The sequence below is a fragment of the Heterodontus francisci genome, chromosome 36 (assembly GCF_036365525.1).
Source record: "Heterodontus francisci isolate sHetFra1 chromosome 36, sHetFra1.hap1, whole genome shotgun sequence".
Taxonomy (NCBI): Eukaryota; Metazoa; Chordata; class Chondrichthyes; order Heterodontiformes; family Heterodontidae; genus Heterodontus; species Heterodontus francisci.
Genome location: NC_090406.1, coordinates 30,903,063 through 30,922,341, shown reverse-complemented (window position 1 = coordinate 30,922,341; position 19,279 = coordinate 30,903,063). Strand labels below are relative to the sequence as shown.

The 19,279-nt window shown below is 64.3% G+C and overlaps 1 protein-coding gene across 1 annotated transcript in view; it reads right to left on the bottom strand.

The window, feature by feature from the left end:
• Positions 1-546: 546 nt before the first annotated feature.
• Positions 547-19,279, bottom strand: part of LOC137351450 (mucin-1-like) — a gene marked incomplete at its 3' end in the record, with an annotated part of 60,066 nt that continues 41,333 nt past the window's right edge. Inside the window, exon 3 of the mRNA XM_068015897.1 lies at positions 547-1,074. Coding sequence (XP_067871998.1) covers positions 547-1,074 — 528 coding nt within the window. The remainder of the gene's footprint in view (positions 1,075-19,279) is intronic.

Here is a 19,279-nt window from a genome sequence, read left to right as displayed (position 1 = left end):
ATTGAGTGTGTGAGAGGGTGCAGGGCTGAGTGTGGTAGAGGGTGAGGGATTGAGTGTGGGAGAGGGTGTGGGGCTGAGTGTGTGAGAGGGGGCGGGGCTGAGTGTGTGAGAGGGTGTGGGATTGAGTGTGGGAGAGGGTGCGGGGCTGAGTGTGGGAGAGGGTGCGGGGCTGAGGGTGGGAGAGGGTGCGGGGCTGAGGGTGGGAGAGGGTGCGGGGATGAGTGTGGGAGGGGGTGTGGGATTGAGTGTGTGAGAGGGTGCGGGGCTGAGTGTGTGAGAGGGTGTGAGATTGAGTGTGGGCGAGGGTGCGGGGCTTAGTGTGGGAGAGGGTGCAGGACTCAGGGTGGGAGAGGAAGTGGGGCTGAGTGTGGGAGAGTGTGTGGGATTGAGTGTGTGAGTGGGTGTGGGGCTGAGAGTGGTAGACGGTGCGGGGCTGAGTGTGGGAAAGGGTGCGGGGCTGAATTTGGGAGTGTGTGTGGGGCTGAGTGTGGGAGAGGGTGTGGGATTGAGTGTGGGAGAGGGTGCGGGGCTGAGTGTGGGAGAGGGGGCGGGGCTAAGTGTGGGAGAGGGTGCGGGGCTGAGTGTGGGAGAAGGTGCAGGGCTGAGTGTGGGAGAGGGTGCGGGGCTGAGTGTGGGAGAGGGTGCGGGGCTGAGTGTGGGAGAGGGTGCGGGGCTGAGTGTGTGAGAGGGTGTGGGTTTGAGTGTGGGAGAGGGTGCGGGGCTGAGTGTGGGAGAGGGGGCGGGGCTAAGTGTGGGAGAGGGTGCGGGGCTGAGTGTGGGAGAAGGTGCAGGGCTGAGTGTGGGAGAGGGTGCGGGGCTGAGTGTGGGAGAGGGTGCGGGGCTGAGTGTGGGAGAGGAAGCGGGGCTGAGTGTGGGAGAGGGTGCGGGGCTGAGTGTGGGAAAGGGTGCCGGGCTGAGTGTGGGAAAGGGTGCCGGGCTGAGTGTGGGAGAGGGAGCAGGGCTGAGTGTGGGAGAGGGTGCAGGTCTGAGTGTGGGAGAGGGTGCAGGTCTGAGTGTGGGAGAGGGTGCGGGGCTGAGTGTGGGAGAGGGTGCGGGGCTGAGTGTGGGAGAGGGTGCGGGGCTGAGTGTGGGAGAGGTTGCGGGGCTGAGTGTGGGAGAGGAAGCGGGGCTGAGTGTGGGAGAGGGTGCGGGTCTGAGTGAGGGAGAGGGTGCGGGGCTGAGTGTGGGAGAGGGTGCGGGGCTGAGTGTGGGAGAGGGTGCGGGGCTGAGTGTGGGAGAGGGTGCAGGGCTGAGTGTGAGAGAGGGTGCTGGGCTGAGTGTGGTAGAGGGTGCAGGGCTGAGTGTGGGAGAGGGTACGGGTCTGAGTGTGGGAGAGGGTACGGGTCTGAGTGTGGGAGAGGGTACGGGTCTGAGTGTGGGAGAGGGTGCGGGTCTGAGTGTGGGAGAGGGCGCGGGTCTGAGTGTGGGAGAGGGCGCGGGGCTGAGTGTGGGAGAGTGTGCAGGGCTGAGTGTGGGAGAGTGTGCAGGGCTGTGTGTGGGAAAGGGTGCAGGGCTGAGTGTGAGAGAGGGTGCGGGGCTGAGTGTGGGAGAGAGTGCGGGGCTGAGTGTGTGAGAGGGTACGGGGATTGAGTGTGGGAGAGGGTACGGGGATTGAGTGTGGGAGAGGGTGCGGGGCTGAGTGTGGGAGAGTGTGCAGGGCTGTGTGTGAGAGAGGGTGCGGGGCTGAGTGTGAGAGAGGGTGCGGGGCTGAGTGTGGGAGAGGGTGCGGGGCTGAGTGTGGGAGAGGGTGCGAGGCTGAGTGTGGGAGAGGGTGCGGGGATGAGTGTGGGAGAGGGTGCGGAGCTGCATGTGTGATAGGGTGCGGGGCTGTGTGGTAGAGGGTGCGGTGCGAGTGTGGGAGAGGGTGCAGGGCTGAGTGTGGGAGAGGGTGTGGGATTGAGTGCGTGAGAGGGTGTGGGATTGAGTGCGTGAGAGGGTGTGAGATTGAGTGTATAAGTGGGCGCGGGGCTGAGTGTGTGAGAGGCTGTGGGATTGAGTGTGTTAGAGGGTGCGGGGCCGAGTGTGGGAGAGGGTGCGGGGCTGAGTGTGGGAGAGGGTGTGGGATTGAGTGTGTGAGAGGGTGTGGGATTGAGTGTGTGAGAGGGTGTGGGTTTGAGTGTGTAAGAGGGTGCGGAGCTGAGTGTGTAAGAGGGTGCGGGGCTGAGTGTGTGAGAGGCTGTGGGATTCAGTGTGTGAGAGGGTGCGGGGCCGAGTGTGGGAAAGGGTGCGGGGCTGAGTGTGGGAAAGGGTGCGGGGCTGAATTTGGGAGTGTGTGTGGGGCTGAGTGCAGGAGAGGGTGTGGGATTGATTGTGGGAGAGGGTGCGGGGCTGCGTATGTGAGAGGGTGTGGGATTGAGTGTGTGAGAGGGTGTGGGATTGAATGTGTGAGAGGGTGTGGGTTTGAGTGTGGGAGAGGGTGCGGGGCTGTGTGTGTGAGAGGGGGCGGGGCTAAGTGTGGGAGAGGGTGCGGGGCGGAGTGTGGGAGAGGGTGCAGGTCTGAGTGTGGGAGAGGGTGCGGGGCTGAGTGTGGTAGAGGGTGCGGGGATGAGTGTGGGAGAGGGTGCGGGGATGAGTGTGGGAGAGGGTGCGGGGCTGAGTGTGGGAGAGGGTGCGGGGCTGAGTGTGGGAGAGGGTGCGAGGCTGACTGTGTGAGAGGGTGCGGGGATGACTGTGTGAGAGGGTGCGGGGATGACTGTGGGAGAGGGTGCGGGGCGGAGTGTGGGAGAGGGTGCGGGGATGAGTGTGGGAGGGGGTGTGGGATTGAGTGTGTGAGAGGGTGCGGGGCTGAGTGTGTGAGAGGGTGTGAGATTGAGTGTGGGAGAGGGTGCGGGGATGAGTGTGGGAGAGGGTGCGGGGCTGAGTGTGGTAGAGGGTGTTGAGCTGAGTGTGGGAGAGGGTGCGAGGCTGACTGTGTGAGAGGGTGCGGGGATGACTGTGTGAGAGGGTGCGGGGATGACTGTGGGAGAGGGTGCGGGGCTGAGTGTGGGAGAGGGTGCGGGGCTGAGGGTGGTAGAGGATGCGGGGATGAGTGTGGGAGGGGGTGCGGGATTGAGTGTGTGAGAGGGTGCGGGGCTGAGTGTGTGAGAGGGTGTGAGATTGAGTGTGGGAGAGGGTGCGGGGCTGAGTGTGGGAAAGGGTGCAGGGCTGAGTGTGAGAGAGGGTGCTGGGCTGAGTGTGGTAGAGGGTGCGGGGCTGAGTGTGGGAGAGGGTGCGGGGCTGAGTGTGGGAGAGGGTGCGGGGCTGAGTGTGGGAGAGGGTGCGGGGCTGAGTGTGGGAAAGGGTGCGGGGCTGAGTGTGGGAAAGGGTGCGGGGCTGAGTGTGGGAAAGGGTGCGGGGCTGAGTGTGGGAGAGGGTGCGGGATTGAGTGTGTGAGAGGGTGTGGGATTGAATGTGTGAGAGGGTGTGGGTTTGAGTGTGGGAGAGGGTGCGGGGCTGTGTGTGTGAGAGGGGGCGGGGCTAAGTGTGGGAGAGGGTGCGGGGCGGAGTGTGGGAGAGGGTGCGGGGCGGAGTGTGGGAGAGGGTGCGGGGCTGAGTGTGGGAAAGGGTGCCGGGCTGAGTGTGGGAAAGGGTGCCGGGCTGAGTGTGGGAGAGGGTGCGGGGCTGAGTGTGGGAGAGGGTGCGGGGCTGAGTGTGGGAGAGGGTGCGGGTCTGAGTGTGGGAGAGGGTGCGGGTCTGAGTGAGGGAGTGGGTGCGGGTCTGAGTGTGGGAGAGGGTGCGGGTCTGAGTGAGGGAGAGGGTGCGGGTCTGAGTGTGGGAGAGGGTGCGGGTCTGAGTGTGGGAGAGGGTGCAGGGCTGAGTGTGGGAGAGGGTGCGGGTCTGAGTGTGGGAGAGGGTGCGGGTCTGAGTGAGGGAGAGGGTGCGGGTCTGAGTGAGGGAGAGGGTGCGGATCTGAGTGAGGGAGAGGGTGCGGGTCTGAGTGAGGGAGAGGGTGCGGGGCTGAGTGTGGGAGAGGGTGCGGGGCTGAGTGTGGGAGAGGGTGCGGGGCTGAGTGTGGGAGAGGGTGCGGGGCTGAGTGTGGGAGAGGTTGCGGGGCTGAGTGTGGGAGAGGAAGCGGGGCTGAGTGTGGGAGAGGGTGCGGATCTGAGTGTGGGAGAGTGTGCAGGGATGTGTGTGGGAAAGGGTGCAGGGCTGAGTGTGAGAGAGGGTGCGGGGCTGAGTGTGGGAGAGAGTGCGGGGCTGAGTGTGTGAGAGGGTACGGGGATTGAGTGTGGGAGAGGGTGCGGGGCTGAGTGTGGGAGAGGGTGCGAGGCTGAGTGTGGGAGAGGGTGCGGGGATGAGTGTGGGAGAGGGTGCGGGGCTGCGTGTGTGATAGGGTGCGGGGCTGAGTGTGGGAGAGGGTGCAGGGCTGAGTGTGGTAGAGGGTGCAGGGCTGTGTGGTAGAGGGTGCGGGGCTGTGTGGTAGAGGGTGCGGGGCCGAGTGTGGGAGAGGGTGCAGGGCTGAGTGTGGGAGAGGGTGTGGGATTGAGTGCGTGGGAGGGTGTAGGATTGAGTGTGTGAGAGGGTGTGAGATTGAGTGTGTAAGTGGGCGCGGGGCTGAGTGTGTGAGAGGCTGTGGGATTGAGTGTGTTAGAGGGTGCGGGGCCGAGTGTGGGAGAGGGTGCAGGGCTGAGTGTGGGAGAGGGTGTGGGATTGAGTGTGTGAGAGGGTGTGGGATTGAGTGTGTGAGAGGGTGTGGGTTTGAGTGTGTAAGAGGGTGCGTGGCTGAGTGTGTGAAAGGCTGTGGGATTGAGTGTGTGAGAGGGTGCAGGGCTGAGTGTGGTAGAGGGTGAGGGATTGAGTGTGGGAGAGGGTGTGGGGCTGAGTGTGTGAGAGGGGGCGGGGCTGAGTGTGTGAGAGGGTGTGGGATTGAGTGTGTGAGAGGGTGCGGGGCTGAGTGTGGGAGAGGGTGTGAGATTGAGTGTGTGAGAGGGTGCGGGGCTGTGTGTGGTAGAGGGTGTGGGATTGAGTGTGTGAGAGGGTGCGGGGCTCAGTGTGGGAGAGGGGGCGGGGCTCAGTGTGTGAGAGCATGTGGGATTGAGTGTGTGAAAGGGTGTGGGATTGAGTGTGTGAGAGGGTGCGGGGCTGAGTGTGGGAGAGGGTGCGGGGCTGAGTGTGGGAGAGGGTGCAGGGCTCAGTGTGTGAGAGGGTGTGGGATTGAGTGTGTGAGAGGGTGCGGGGCAGTGTGAGAGGGTGTGCTATTGAGTGTGTGAGAGGGTGCAGGGCTGAGTGTGGTCGAGGGTGCGGGGATGAGTGTCGGAGAGGGTGTGGGATTGAGTATGTGAGAGGGAGCGGGGCTGAGTGTGTGAGAGGGTGTGAGATTGAGTGTGGGAGAGGGTGCGGGGCTGAGTGCGGTAGAGGGTGCGGGGATGAGTGTGGGAGAGGGTGCGGGGCTGAGTGTGGTAGAGGGTGCGGGGCTGAGTGTGGTAGAGGGTGCTGAGCTGAGTGTGGGAGAGGGTGCGAGGCTGACTGTGTGAGAGGGTGCGGGGATGACTGTGGGAGAGGGTGCGGGGATGACTGTGGGAGAGGGTGCGGGGATGACTGTGGGAGAGGGTGCGGGGATGACTGTGGGAGAGGGTGCGGGGCTGAGTGTGGGAGAGGGTGCGGGGCTGAGTGTGGGAGAGGGTGCGGGGCTGAGTGTGGGAGAGGGTGCGGGGCTGAGGGTGGTAGAGGGTGCGGGGATGAGTGTGGGAGGGTGTGTGGGATTGAGTGTGCGAGAGGGTGCGGGGCTGAGTGTGTGAGAGGGTGTGAGATTGAGTGTGGGAGAGGGTGCGGGGCTGAGTGTGGGAAAGGGTGCAGGGCTGAGTGTGAGAGAGGGTGCTGGGCTGAGTGTGGTAGAGGGTGCAGGGCTGAGTGTGGGAGAGGGTGCGGGGCTGAGTGTGGGAGAGGGTGCGGGGCTGAGTGTGGGAGAAGGTGCGGGGCTGAGTGTGGGAAAGGGTGCAGGACTCAGGGTGGGAGAGGAAGTGGGGCTGAGTGTGGGAGAGTGTGTGGGATTGAGTGTGTGTGTGGGTGTGGGGCTGAGAGTGGTAGACGGTGCGGGGCTGAGTGTGTGAGAGAGTGCGGGGATTGAGTGTGTGAGAGGGTGTGAGATTGAGTGTGGGAGAGGGTGTGGGGCTGTGTGTGGGAGAGGGTGCGGGGATGAGTGTGGGAGAGGGTGCGAGGCTGAGTGTTTGAGAGGGTGCGGGGATGAGTGTGGGAGAGGGTGCGAGGCTGAGTGTGTGAGAGGGTGCGGGGCTGAGTGTGGGAGAGGGTGCAGGGCTGAGTGTGGGAGAGGGTGTGGGATTGAGTGTGTGAGAGGGTGTGAGATTGAGTGTGGGAGAGGGTGTGAGACTGAGTGTGGGAGAGGGTGCGGAGCTGAGTGTGTAAGAGGGTGCGGGGCTGAGTGTGTGAGAGGCTGTGGGATTCAGTGTGTGAGAGGGTGCGGGGCTGAGTTTGGGAAAGGGTGCGGGGCTGAATTTGGGAGTGTGTGTGGGGCTGAGTGCAGGAGAGGGTGCAGGGCTGAGTGTGGGAGAGGGTGTGGGATTGAGTGTGGGAGAGGGTGTGGGATTGAGTGTGGGAGAGGGTGCGGGGCTGAGTGTGGGAGAGGGTGCATGGCTGAGTGTGGGAGAGGGTGTGGGATTGAGTGTGTGAGAGGGTGTGGGTTTGAGTGTGGGAGAGGGTGCGGGGCTGAGTGTGTGAGAGGGGGCGGGGCTAAGTGTGGGAGAGGGTGCGGGGCTGAGTGTGGGAGAAGGTGCGGGGCTGAGTGTGGGAGAGGGTGCGGGGCTGAGTGTGGGAGAGGGTGCGGGGCTGAGTGTGGGAGAGGGTGCGGGGCTGAGTGTGGGAGAGGGTGCGGGGCTGAGTGTGGGAGAGGGTGCGGGGCTGAGTGTGGGAAAGGGTGCCGGGCTGAGTGTGGGAAAGGGTGCCGGGCTGAGTGTGGGAGAGGGAGCAGGGATGAGTGTGGGAGAGGGTGCGGGGCTGCGTGTGTGATAGGGTGCGGGGCTGAGTGTGGGAGAGGGTGCAGGGCTGAGTGTGGTAGAGGGTGCAGGGCTGTGTGGTAGAGGGTGCGGGGCTGTGTGGTAGAGGGTGCGGGGCCGAGTGTGGGAGAGGGTGCAAGGCTGAGTGTGGGAGAGGGTGTGGGATTGAGTGCGTGGGAGGGTGTAGGATTGAGTGTGTGAGAGGGTGTGAGATTGAGTGTGTAAGTGGGCGCGGGGCTGAGTGTGTGAGAGGCTGTGGGATTGAGTGTGTTAGAGGGTGCGGGGCCGAGTGTGGGAGAGGGTGCAGGGCTGAGTGTGGGAGAGGGTGTGGGATTGAGTGTGTGAGAGGGTGTGGGATTGAGTGTGTGAGAGGGTGTGGGTTTGAGTGTGTAAGAGGGTGCGTGGCTGAGTGTGTGAAAGGCTGTGGGATTGAGTGTGTGAGAGGGTGCAGGGCTGAGTGTGGTAGAGGGTGAGGGATTGAGTGTGGGAGAGGGTGTGGGGCTGAGTGTGTGAGAGGGGGCGGGGCTGAGTGTGTGAGAGGGTGTGGGATTGAGTGTGTGAGAGGGTGCGGGGCTGAGTGTGGGAGAGGGTGTGAGATTGAGTGTGTGAGAGGGTGCGGGGCTGTGTGTGGTAGAGGGTGTGGGATTGAGTGTGTGAGAGGGTGCGGGGCTCAGTGTGGGAGAGGGGGCGGGGCTCAGTGTGTGAGAGCATGTGGGATTGAGTGTGTGAAAGGGTGTGGGATTGAGTGTGTGAGAGGGTGCGGGGCTGAGTGTGGGAGAGGGTGCGGGGCTGAGTGTGGGAGAGGGTGCAGGGCTCAGTGTGTGAGAGGGTGTGGGATTGAGTGTGTGAGAGGGTGCGGGGCAGTGTGAGAGGGTGTGCTATTGAGTGTGTGAGAGGGTGCAGGGCTGAGTGTGGTCGAGGGTGCGGGGATGAGTGTCGGAGAGGGTGTGGGATTGAGTATGTGAGAGGGAGCGGGGCTGAGTGTGTGAGAGGGTGTGAGATTGAGTGTGGGAGAGGGTGCGGGGCTGAGTGCGGTAGAGGGTGCGGGGATGAGTGTGGGAGAGGGTGCGGGGCTGAGTGTGGTAGAGGGTGCGGGGCTGAGTGTGGTAGAGGGTGCTGAGCTGAGTGTGGGAGAGGGTGCGAGGCTGACTGTGTGAGAGGGTGCGGGGATGACTGTGGGAGAGGGTGCGGGGATGACTGTGGGAGAGGGTGCGTGGATGACTGTGGGAGAGGGTGCGGGGATGACTGTGGGAGAGGGTGCGGGGCTGAGTGTGGGAGAGGGTGCGGGGCTGAGTGTGGGAGAGGGTGCGGGGCTGAGTGTGGGAGAGGGTGCGGGGCTGAGGGTGGTAGAGGGTGCGGGGATGAGTGTGGGAGGGTGTGTGGGATTGAGTGTGCGAGAGGGTGCGGGGCTGAGTGTGTGAGAGGGTGTGAGATTGAGTGTGGGAGAGGGTGCGGGGCTGAGTGTGGGAAAGGGTGAAGGGCTGAGTGTGAGAGAGGGTGCTGGGCTGAGTGTGGTAGAGGGTGCAGGGCTGAGTGTGGGAGAGGGTGCGGGGCTGAGTGTGGGAGAGGGTGCGGGGCTGAGTGTGGGAGAAGGTGCGGGGCTGAGTGTGGGAAAGGGTGCAGGACTCAGGGTGGGAGAGGAAGTGGGGCTGAGTGTGGGAGAGTGTGTGGGATTGAGTGTGTGTGTGGGTGTGGGGCTGAGAGTGGTAGACGGTGCGGGGCTGAGTGTGTGAGAGAGTGCGGGGATTGAGTGTGTGAGAGGGTGTGAGATTGAGTGTGGGAGAGGGTGTGGGGCTGTGTGTGGGAGAGGGTGCGGGGATGAGTGTGGGAGAGGGTGCGAGGCTGAGTGTTTGAGAGGGTGCGAGGCTGAGTGTTTGAGAGGGTGCGGGGATGAGTGTGGGAGAGGGTGCGAGGCTGAGTGTGTGAGAGGGTGCGGGGCTGAGTGTGGGAGAGGGTGCAGGGCTGAGTGTGGGAGAGGGTGTGGGATTGAGTGTGTGAGAGGGTGTGAGATTGAGTGTGGGAGAGGGTGTGAGACTGAGTGTGGGAGAGGGTGCGGAGCTGAGTGTGTAAGAGGGTGCGGGGCTGAGTGTGTGAGAGGCTGTGGGATTCAGTGTGTGAGAGGGTGCGGGGCTGAGTTTGGGAAAGGGTGCGGGGCTGAATTTGGGAGTGTGTGTGGGGCTGAGTGCAGGAGAGGGTGCAGGGCTGAGTGTGGGAGAGGGTGTGGGATTGAGTGTGGGAGAGGGTGTGGGATTGAGTGTGGGAGAGGGTGCGGGGCTGAGTGTGGGAGAGGGTGCATGGCTGAGTGTGGGAGAGGGTGTGGGATTGAGTGTGTGAGAGGGTGTGGGTTTGAGTGTGGGAGAGGGTGCGGGGCTGAGTGTGTGAGAGGGGGCGGGGCTAAGTGTGGGAGAGGGTGCGGGGCTGAGTGTGGGAGAAGGTGCGGGGCTGAGTGTGGGAGAGGGTGCGGGGCTGAGTGTGGGAGAGGGTGCGGGGCTGAGTGTGGGAGAGGGTGCGGGGCTGAGTGTGGGAGAGGGTGCGGGGCTGAGTGTGGGAGAGGGTGCGGGGCTGAGTGTGGGAGAGGGTGCGGGGCTGAGTGTGGGAAAGGGTGCCGGGCTGAGTGTGGGAAAGGGTGCCGGGCTGAGTGTGGGAGAGGGAGCAGGGCTGAGTGTGGGAGAGGGTGCAGGTCTGAGTGTGGGAGAGGGTGCAGGTCTGAGTGTGGGAGAGGGTGCGGGGCTGAGTGTGGGAGAGGGTGCGGGGCTGAGTGTGGGAGAGGGTGCAGGGCTCAGTGTGTGAGAGGGTGTGCTATTGAGTGTGTGAGAGGGTGCAGGGCTGAGTGTGGTCGAGGGTGCGGGGATGAGTGTCGGAGAGGGTGTGGGATTGAGTATGTGAGAGGGAGCGGGGCTGAGTGTGTGAGAGGGTGTGAGATTGAGTGTGGGAGAGGGTGCGGGGCTGAGTGCGGTAGAGGGTGCGGGGATGAGTGTGGGAGAGGGTGCGGGGCTGAGTGTGGTAGAGGGTGCGGGGCTGAGTGTGGTAGAGGGTGCTGAGCTGAGTGTGGGAGAGGGTGCGAGGCTGACTGTGTGAGAGGGTGCGGGGATGACTGTGGGAGAGGGTGCGGGGATGACTGTGGGAGAGGGTGCGGGGATGACTGTGGGAGAGGGTGCGGGGATGACTGTGGGAGAGGGTGCGGGGCTGAGTGTGGGAGAGGGTGCGGGGCTGAGTGTGGGAGAGGGTGCGGGGCTGAGTGTGGGAGAGGGTGCGGGGCTGAGGGTGGTAGAGGGTGCGGGGATGAGTGTGGGAGGGTGTGTGGGATTGAGTGTGCGAGAGGGTGCGGGGCTGAGTGTGTGAGAGGGTGTGAGATTGAGTGTGGGAGAGGGTGCGGGGCTGAGTGTGGGAAAGGGTGAAGGGCTGAGTGTGAGAGAGGGTGCTGGGCTGAGTGTGGTAGAGGGTGCAGGGCTGAGTGTGGGAGAGGGTGCGGGGCTGAGTGTGGGAGAGGGTGCGGGGCTGAGTGTGGGAGAAGGTGCGGGGCTGAGTGTGGGAAAGGGTGCAGGACTCAGGGTGGGAGAGGAAGTGGGGCTGAGTGTGGGAGAGTGTGTGGGATTGAGTGTGTGTGTGGGTGTGGGGCTGAGAGTGGTAGACGGTGCGGGGCTGAGTGTGTGAGAGAGTGCGGGGATTGAGTGTGTGAGAGGGTGTGAGATTGAGTGTGGGAGAGGGTGTGGGGCTGTGTGTGGGAGAGGGTGCGGGGATGAGTGTGGGAGAGGGTGCGAGGCTGAGTGTTTGAGAGGGTGCGAGGCTGAGTGTTTGAGAGGGTGCGGGGATGAGTGTGGGAGAGGGTGCGAGGCTGAGTGTGTGAGAGGGTGCGGGGCTGAGTGTGGGAGAGGGTGCAGGGCTGAGTGTGGGAGAGGGTGTGGGATTGAGTGTGTGAGAGGGTGTGAGATTGAGTGTGGGAGAGGGTGTGAGACTGAGTGTGGGAGAGGGTGCGGAGCTGAGTGTGTAAGAGGGTGCGGGGCTGAGTGTGTGAGAGGCTGTGGGATTCAGTGTGTGAGAGGGTGCGGGGCTGAGTTTGGGAAAGGGTGCGGGGCTGAATTTGGGAGTGTGTGTGGGGCTGAGTGCAGGAGAGGGTGCAGGGCTGAGTGTGGGAGAGGGTGTGGGATTGAGTGTGGGAGAGGGTGTGGGATTGAGTGTGGGAGAGGGTGCGGGGCTGAGTGTGGGAGAGGGTGCATGGCTGAGTGTGGGAGAGGGTGTGGGATTGAGTGTGTGAGAGGGTGTGGGTTTGAGTGTGGGAGAGGGTGCGGGGCTGAGTGTGTGAGAGGGGGCGGGGCTAAGTGTGGGAGAGGGTGCGGGGCTGAGTGTGGGAGAAGGTGCGGGGCTGAGTGTGGGAGAGGGTGCGGGGCTGAGTGTGGGAGAGGGTGCGGGGCTGAGTGTGGGAGAGGGTGCGGGGCTGAGTGTGGGAGAGGGTGCGGGGCTGAGTGTGGGAGAGGGTGCGGGGCTGAGTGTGGGAAAGGGTGCCGGGCTGAGTGTGGGAAAGGGTGCCGGGCTGAGTGTGGGAGAGGGAGCAGGGCTGAGTGTGGGAGAGGGTGCAGGTCTGAGTGTGGGAGAGGGTGCAGGTCTGAGTGTGGGAGAGGGTGCGGGGCTGAGTGTGGGAGAGGGTGCGGGGCTGAGTGTGGGAGAGGTTGCGGGGCTGAGTGTGGGAGAGGAAGCGGGGCTGAGTGTGGGAGAGGGTGCGGGTCTGAGTGAGGGAGAGGGTGCGGGGCTGATTGTGGGAGAGGGTGCGGGGCCGAGTGTGGTAGAGGGTGCGGGGCTGCGTGTGTGAGAGGGTGCGGGGCTGAGTGTGGGAGAGGGTGCGGGTCTGAGTGTGGGAGAGGGTGCGGGGCTGCGTGTGTGAGTGGGTGCAGGGCTGAGTGTGGGAGAGGGTACGGGTCTGAGTGTGGGAGAGGGTACGGGTCTGAGTGTGGGAGAGGGTGCGGGTCTGAGTGTGGGAGAGGGTGCGGGTCTGAGTGTGGGAGAGGGCGCGGGTCTGAGTGTGGGAGAGGGTGCGGGGCTGAGTGTGGGAGAGTGTGCAGGGCTGAGTGTGGGAGAGTGTGCAGGGCTGTGTGTGGGAAAGGGTGCAGGGCTGAGTGTGAGAGAGGGTGCGGGGCTGAGTGTGGGAGAGAGTGCGGGGCTGAGTGTGTGAGAGGGTACGGGGATTGAGTGTGGGAGAGGGTACGGGGATTGAGTGTGGGAGAGGGTGCGGGGCTGAGTGTGGGAGAGTGTGCAGGGCTGTGTGTGGGAAAGGGTGCAGGGCTGAGTGTGAGAGAGGGTGCGGGGCTGAGTGTGGGAGAGGGTGCGGGGCTGAGTGTGTGAGAGGGTGCGAGGCTGAGTGTGGGAGAGGGTGCGGGAATGAGTGTGGGAGAGGGTGCGGAGCTGCATGTGTGATAGGGTGCGGGGCTGTGTGGTAGAGGGTGCGGGGATGAGTGTGGGAGAGGGTGTGGGATTGAGTGCGTGAGAGGGTGTGGGATTGAGTGTGTGAGAGGGTGTGAGATTGAGTGTGTAAGTGGGCGCGGGGCTGAGTGTGTGAGAGGCTGTGGGATTGAGTGTGTGAGAGGGTGTGGGTTTGAGTGTGTAAGAGGGTGCGGAGCTGAGTGTGTAAGAGGGTGCGGGGCTGAGTGTGTGAGAGGCTGTGGGATTGAGTGCGTGAGAGGGTGTGGGATTGAGTGTGTGAGAGGGTGTGAGATTGAGTGTGTAAGTGGGCGCGGGGCTGAGTGTGTGAGAGGCTGTGGGATTGAGTGTGTGAGAGGGTGTGGGTTTGAGTGTGTAAGAGGGTGCGGAGCTGAGTGTGTAAGAGGGTGCGGGGCTGAGTGTGTGAGAGGCTGTGGGATTCAGTGTGTGAGAGGGTGCGGGGCTGAGTGTGGGAAAGGGTGCGGGGCTGAGTGTGGGAAAGGGTGCGGGGCTGAATTTGGGAGTGTGTGTGGGGCTGAGTGCAGGAGAGGGTGTGGGATTGATTGTGGGAGAGGGTGCGGGGCTGCGTATGTGAGAGGGTGCGGGGCTGAGTGTGGGAGAGGGTGCATGGCTGAGTGTGGGAGAGGGTGTGGGATTGAGTGTGTGAGAGGGTGTGGGATTGAGTGTGTGAGAGGGTGTGGGATTGAATGTGTGAGAGGGTGTGGGTTTGAGTGTGGGAGAGGGTGCGGGGCTGTGTGTGTGAGAGGGGGCGGGGCTAAGTGTGGGAGAGGGTGCGGGGCGGAGTGTGGGAGAGGGTGCAGGTCTGAGTGTGGGAGAGGGTGCGGGGCTGAGTGTGGTAGAGGGTGCGGGGATGAGTGTGGGAGAGGGTGCGGGGCTGAGTGTGGTAGAGGGTGCTGAGCTGGGTGTGGGAGAGGGTGCGAGGCTGACTGTGTGAGAGGGTGCGGGGATGACTGTGTGAGAGGGTGCGGGGATGACTGTGGGAGAGGGTGCGGGGATGACTGTGGGAGAGGGTGCGGGGATGAGTGTGGGAGGGGGTGTGGGATTGAGTGTGTGAGAGGGTGCGGGGCTGAGTGTGTGAGAGGGTGTGAGATTGAGTGTGGGAGAGGGTGCGGGGATGAGTGTGGGAGAGGGTGCGGGGCTGAGTGTGGTAGAGGGTGCTGAGCTGAGTGTGGGAGAGGGTGCGAGGCTGACTGTGTGAGAGGGTGCGGGGATGACTGTGTGAGAGGGTGCGGGGATGACTGTGTGAGAGGGTGCGGGGATGACTGTGGGAGAGGGTGCGGGGATGACTGTGGGAGAGGGTGCGGGGCTGAGGGTGGTAGAGGATGCGGGGATGAGTGTGGGAGGGGGTGTGGGATTGAGTGTGGGAGAGGGTGCGGGGCTGAGTGTGTGAGAGGGTGTGAGATTGAGTGTGGGAGAGGGTGCGGGGCTGAGTGTGGGAAAGGGTGCAGGGCTGAGTGTGAGAGAGGGTGCTGGGCTGAGTGTGGTAGAGGGTGCGGGGCTGAGTGTGGGAGAGGGTGCGGGGCTGAGTGTGGGAGAGGGTGCGGGGCTGAGTGTGGGAGAGGGTGCGGGGCTGAGTGTGGGAGAGGGTGCGGGGCTGAGTGTGGGAAAGGGTGCGGGGCTGAGTGTGGGAAAGGGTGCGGGGCTGAGTGTGGGAGAGGGTGCGGGATTGAGTGTGTGAGAGGGTGTGGGATTGAATGTGTGAGAGGGTGTGGGTTTGAGTGTGGGAGAGGGTGCGGGGCTGTGTGTGGGAGAGGGGGCGGGGCTGAGTGTGGGAGAGGGTGCGGGGCGGAGTGTGGGAGAGGGTGCCGGGCTGAGTGTGGGAAAGGGTGCCGGGCTGAGTGTGGGAAAGGGTGCCGGGCTGAGTGTGGGAGAGGGTCCGGGGCTGAGTGTGGGAGAGGGTGCGGGGCTGAGTGTGGGAGAGGGTGCGGGTCTGAGTGTGGGAGAGGGTGCGGGTCTGAGTGAGGGAGTGGGTGCGGGTCTGAGTGTGGGAGAGGGTGCGGGTCTGAGTGAGGGAGAGGGTGCGGGTCTGAGTGTGGGAGAGGGTGCGGGCCTGAGTGTGGGAGAGGGTGCGGGGCTGAGTGTGGGAGAGGGTGCGGGTCTGAGTGTGGGAGAGGGTGCGGGTCTGAGTGAGGGAGAGGGTGCGGGTCTGAGTGAGGGAGAGGGTGCGGGTCTGAGTGAGGGAGAGGGTGCGGGGCTGAGTGTGGGAGAGGGTGCGGGGCTGAGTGTGGGAGAGGGTGCGGGGCTGAGTGTGGGAGAGGTTGCGGGGCTGAGTGTGGGAGAGGAAGCGGGGCTGAGTGTGGGAGAGGGTGCGGATCTGAGTGAGGGAGAGGGTGCGGGGCTGAGTGTGGGAGAGGGTGCAGGGCTGAGTGTGGGAGAGGGTGCGGGGCTGCGTGTGTGAGAGGGTGCGGGGCTGAGTGTGGGAGAGGGTGCGGGGCTGAGTGTGGGACAGGGTGCGGGTCTGAGTGTGGGAGAGGGTGCGGGGCTGAGTGTGGGAGAGGGTGCGGGGCTGCGTGTGTGAGTGGGTGCAGGGCTGAGTGTGGGAGAGGGTACGGGTCTGAGTGTGGGAGAGGGTGCGGGTCTGAGTGTTGGAGAGGGTGCAGGTCTGAGTGTGGGAGAGGGTGCGGGTCTGAGTGTGGGAGAGGGTGCGGGGCTGAGTGTGGGAGAGGGTGCGGGGCTGAGTGTGGGAGAGTGTGCAGGGCTGAGTGTGGGAGAGTGTGCAGGGCTGTGTGTGGGAAAGGGTGCAGGGCTGAGTGTGAGAGAGGGTGCGGGGCTGAGTGTGGGAGAGAGTGCGGGGCTGAGTGTGTGAGAGGGTACGGGGATTGAGTGTGGGAGAGGGTACGGGGATTGAGTGTGGGAGAGGGTGCGGGGCTGAGTGTGGGAGAGTGTGCAGGGCTGTGTGTGGGAAAGGGTGCAGGGCTGAGTGTGAGAGAGGGTGCGGGGCTGAGTGTGGGAGAGGGTGCGGGGCTGAGTGTGTGAGAGGGTGCGAGGCTGAGTGTGGGAGAGGGTGCGGGAATGAGTGTGGGAGAGGGTGCGGAGCTGCATGTGTGATAGGGTGCGGGGCTGTGTGGTAGAGGGTGCGGGGATGAGTGTGGGAGAGGGTGCAGGGCTGAGTGTGGGAGAGGGTGTGGGATTGAGTGCGTGAGAGGGTGTGGGATTGAGTGTGTGAGAGGGTGTGAGATTGAGTGTGTAAGTGGGCGCGGGGCTGAGTGTGTGAGAGGCTGTGGGATTGAGTGTGTGAGAGGGTGTGGGTTTGAGTGTGTAAGAGGGTGCGGAGCTGAGTGTGTAAGAGGGTGCGGGGCTGAGTGTGTGAGAGGCTGTGGGATTCAGTGTGTGAGAGGGTGCGGGGCTGAGTGTGGGAAAGGGTGCGGGGCTGAGTGTGGGAAAGGGTGCGGGGCTGAATTTGGGAGTGTGTGCGTAGCTGAGTGTGGGAGAGGGTGCATGGCTGTGTGTGGGAGAGGGTGTGGGATTGAGTGTGTGAGAGGGTGTGGGATTGAATGTGTGAGAGGGTGTGGGTTTGAGTGTGGGAGAGGGTGCGGGGCTGTGTGTGTGAGAGGGGGCGGGGCTAAGTGTGGGAGAGGGTGCGGGGCGGAGTGTGGGAGAGGGTGCAGGTCTGAGTGTGGGAGAGGGTGCGGGGCTGAGTGTGGTAGAGGGTGCGGGGATGAGTGTGGGAGAGGGTGCGGGGCTGAGTGTGGTAGAGGGTGCTGAGCTGAGTGTGGGAGAGGGTGCGAGGCTGACTGTGTGAGAGGGTGCGGGGATGACTGTGTGAGAGGGTGCGGGGATGACTGTGGGAGAGGGTGCGGGGATGACTGTGGGAGAGGGTGCGGGGATGACTGTGGGAGAGGGTGCGGGGATGAGTGTGGGAGGGGGTGTGGGATTGAGTGTGTGAGAGGGTGCGGGGCTGAGTGTGTGAGAGGGTGTGAGATTGAGTGTGGGAGAGGGTGCGGGGATGAGTGTGGGAGAGGGTGCGGGGCTGAGTGTGGTAGAGGGTGCGGAGCTGAGTGTGGGAGAGGGTGCGAGGCTGACTGTGTGAGAGGGTGCGGGGATGACTGTGTGAGAGGGTGCGGGGATGACTGTGTGAGAGGGTGCGGGGATGACTGTGTGAGAGGGTGCGGGGATGACTGTGGGAGAGGGTGCGGGATTGAGTGTGTGAGAGGGTGTGGGATTGAGTGTGTGAGAGGGTGTGGGATTGAGTGTGGGAGAGGGTGCGGGGCTGTGTGTGTGAGAGGGGGCGGGGCTAAGTGTGGGAGAGGGTGCGGGGCGGAGTGTGGGAGAGGGTGCAGGTCTGAGTGTGGGAGAGGGGGCGGGGCTGAGGGTGGTAGAGGATGCGGGGATGAGTGTGGGAGGGGGTGTGGGATTGAGTGTGGGAGAGGGTGCGGGGCTGAGTGTGTGAGAGGGTGTGAGATTGAGTGTGGGAGAGGGTGCGGGGCTGAGTGTAGGAAAGGGTGCAGGGCTGAGTGTGAGAGAGGGTGCTGGGCTGAGTGTGGTAGAGGGTGCAGGGCTGAGTGTGGGAGAGGGTGCGGGGCTGAGTGTGGGAGAGGGTGCGGGGCTGAGTGTGGGAGAGGGTGCGGGGCTGAGTGTGGGAAAGGGTGCGGGGCTGAGTGTGGGAAAGGGTGCGGGGCTGAGTGTGGGAAAGGGTGCGGGGCTGAGTGTGGGAGAGGGTGCGGGATTGAGTGTGTGAGAGGGTGCGGGATTGAATGTGTGAGAGGGTGTGGGTTTGAGTGTGGGAGAGGGTGCGGGGCTGTGTGTGGGAGAGGGGGCGGGGCTAAGTGTGGGAGAGGGTGCGGGGCGGAGTGTGGGAGAGGGTGCCGGGCTGAGTGTGGGAAAGGGTGCCGGGCTGAGTGTGGGAAAGGGTGCCGGGCTGAGTGTGGGAGAGGGTGCGGGGCTGAGTGTGGGAGAGGGTGCGGGGCTGAGTGTGGGAGAGGGTGCGGGGCTGAGTGTGGGAGAGGGTGCGGGGCTGAGTGTGGGAGAGGGTGCGGGGCTGAGTGTGGGAGAGGGTGCGGGTCTGAGTGAGGGAGTGGGTGCGGGTCTGAGTGTGGGAGAGGGTGCGGGTCTGAGTGAGGGAGAGGGTGCGGGTCTGAGTGTGGGAGAGGGTGCGGGTCTGAGTGTGGGAGAGGGTGCGGGGCTGAGTGTGGGAGAGGGTGCGGGTCTGAGTGTGGGAGAGGGTGCGGGTCTGAGTGAGGGAGAGGGTGCGGGTCTGAGTGAGGGAGAGGGTGCGGGTCTGAGTGAGGGAGAGGGTGCGGGTCTGAGTGAGGGAGAGGGTGCGGGTCTGAGTGAGGGAGAGGGTGCGGGGCTGAGTGTGGGAGAGGGTGCGGGGCTGAGTGTGGGAGAGGGTGCGGGGCTGAGTGTGGGAGAGGTTGCGGGGCTGAGTGTGGGAGAGGAAGCGGGGCTGAGTGTGGGAGAGGGTGCGGATCTGAGTGAGGGAGAGGGTGCGGGGCTGAGTGTGGGAGAGGGTGCAGGGCTGAGTGTGGGAGAGGGTGCGGGGCTGCGTGTGTGAGAGGGTGCGGGGCTGAGTGTGGGAGAGGGTGCGGGTCTGAGTGTGGGAGAGGGTGCGGGTCTGAGTGTGGGAGAGGGTGCGGGGCTGAGTGTGGGAGAGGGTGCGGGGCTGCGTGTGTGAGTGGGTGCAGGGCTGAGTGTGGGAGAGGGTACGGGTCTGAGTGTGGGAGAGGGTGCGGGTCTGAGTGTGGGAGAGGGTGCGGGTCTGAGTGTGGGAGAGGGCGCGGGTCTGAGTGTGGGAGAGGGTACGGGGATTGAGTGTGGGAGAGGGTACGGGGATTGAGTGTGGGAGAGGGTGCGGGGCTGAGTGTGGGAGAGTGTGCAGGGCTGTGTGTGGGAAAGGGTGCAGGGCTGAGTGTGAGAGAGGGTGCGGGGCTGAGTGTGGGAGAGGGTGCGGGGCTGAGTGTGTGAGAGGGTGCGAGGCTGAGTGTGTGAGAGGGTGCGAGGCTGAGTGTGGGAAAGGGTGCGAGGCTGAGTGTGGGAGAGGGTGCGGGGATGAGTGTGGGAGAGGGTGCGGAGCTGCATGTGTGATAGGGTGCGGGGCTGTGTGGTAGAGGGTGCGGTGCGAGTGTGGGAGAGGGTGCAGGGCTGAGTGTGGGAGAGGGTGTGGGATTGAGTGCGTGAGAGGGTGTGGGATTGAGTGTGTGAGAGGGTGTGGGATTGAGTGTGTAAGTGGGCGCGGGGCTGAGTGTGTGAGAGGCTGTGGGATTGAGTGTGTTAGAGGGTGCGGGGCCGAGTGTGGGAGAGGGTGCGGGGCTGAGTGTGGGAGAGGGTGTGGGATTGAGTGTGTGAGAGGGTGTGGGATTGAGTGTGTGAGAGGGTGTGGGTTTGAGTGTGTAAGAGGGTGCGGAGCTGAGTGTGTAAGAGGGTGCGGGGCTGAGTGTGTGAGAGGCTGTGGGATTCAGTGTGTGAGAGGGTGCGGGGCTGAGTGTGGGAAAGGGTGCGGGGCTGAGTGTGGGAAAGGGTGCGGGGCTGAATTTGGGAGTGTGTGTGGGGCTGAGTGCAGGAGAGGGTGTGGGATTGATTGTGGGAGAGGGTGCGGGGCTGAGTGTGGGAGAGGGTGCATGGCTGTGTGTGGGAGAGGGTGTGGGATTGAGTGTGTGAGAGGGTGTGGGATTGAATGTGTGAGAGGGTGTGGGTTTGAGTGTGGGAGAGGGTGCGGGGCTGTGAGTGTGAGAGGGGGCGGGGCTAAGTGTGGGAGAGGGTGCGGCGCGGAGTGTGGGAGAGGGTGCAGGTCTGAGTGTGGGAGAGGGTGCGGGGCTGAGTGTGGTAGAGGGTGCGGGGATGAGTGTGGGAGAGGGTGCGGGGATGAGTGTGGGAGAGGGTGCGGGGCTGAGTGTGGTAGAGGGTGCTGAGCTGAGTGTGGGAGAGGGTGCGAGGCTGACTGTGTGAGAGGGTGCGGGGATGACTGTGTGAGAGGGTGC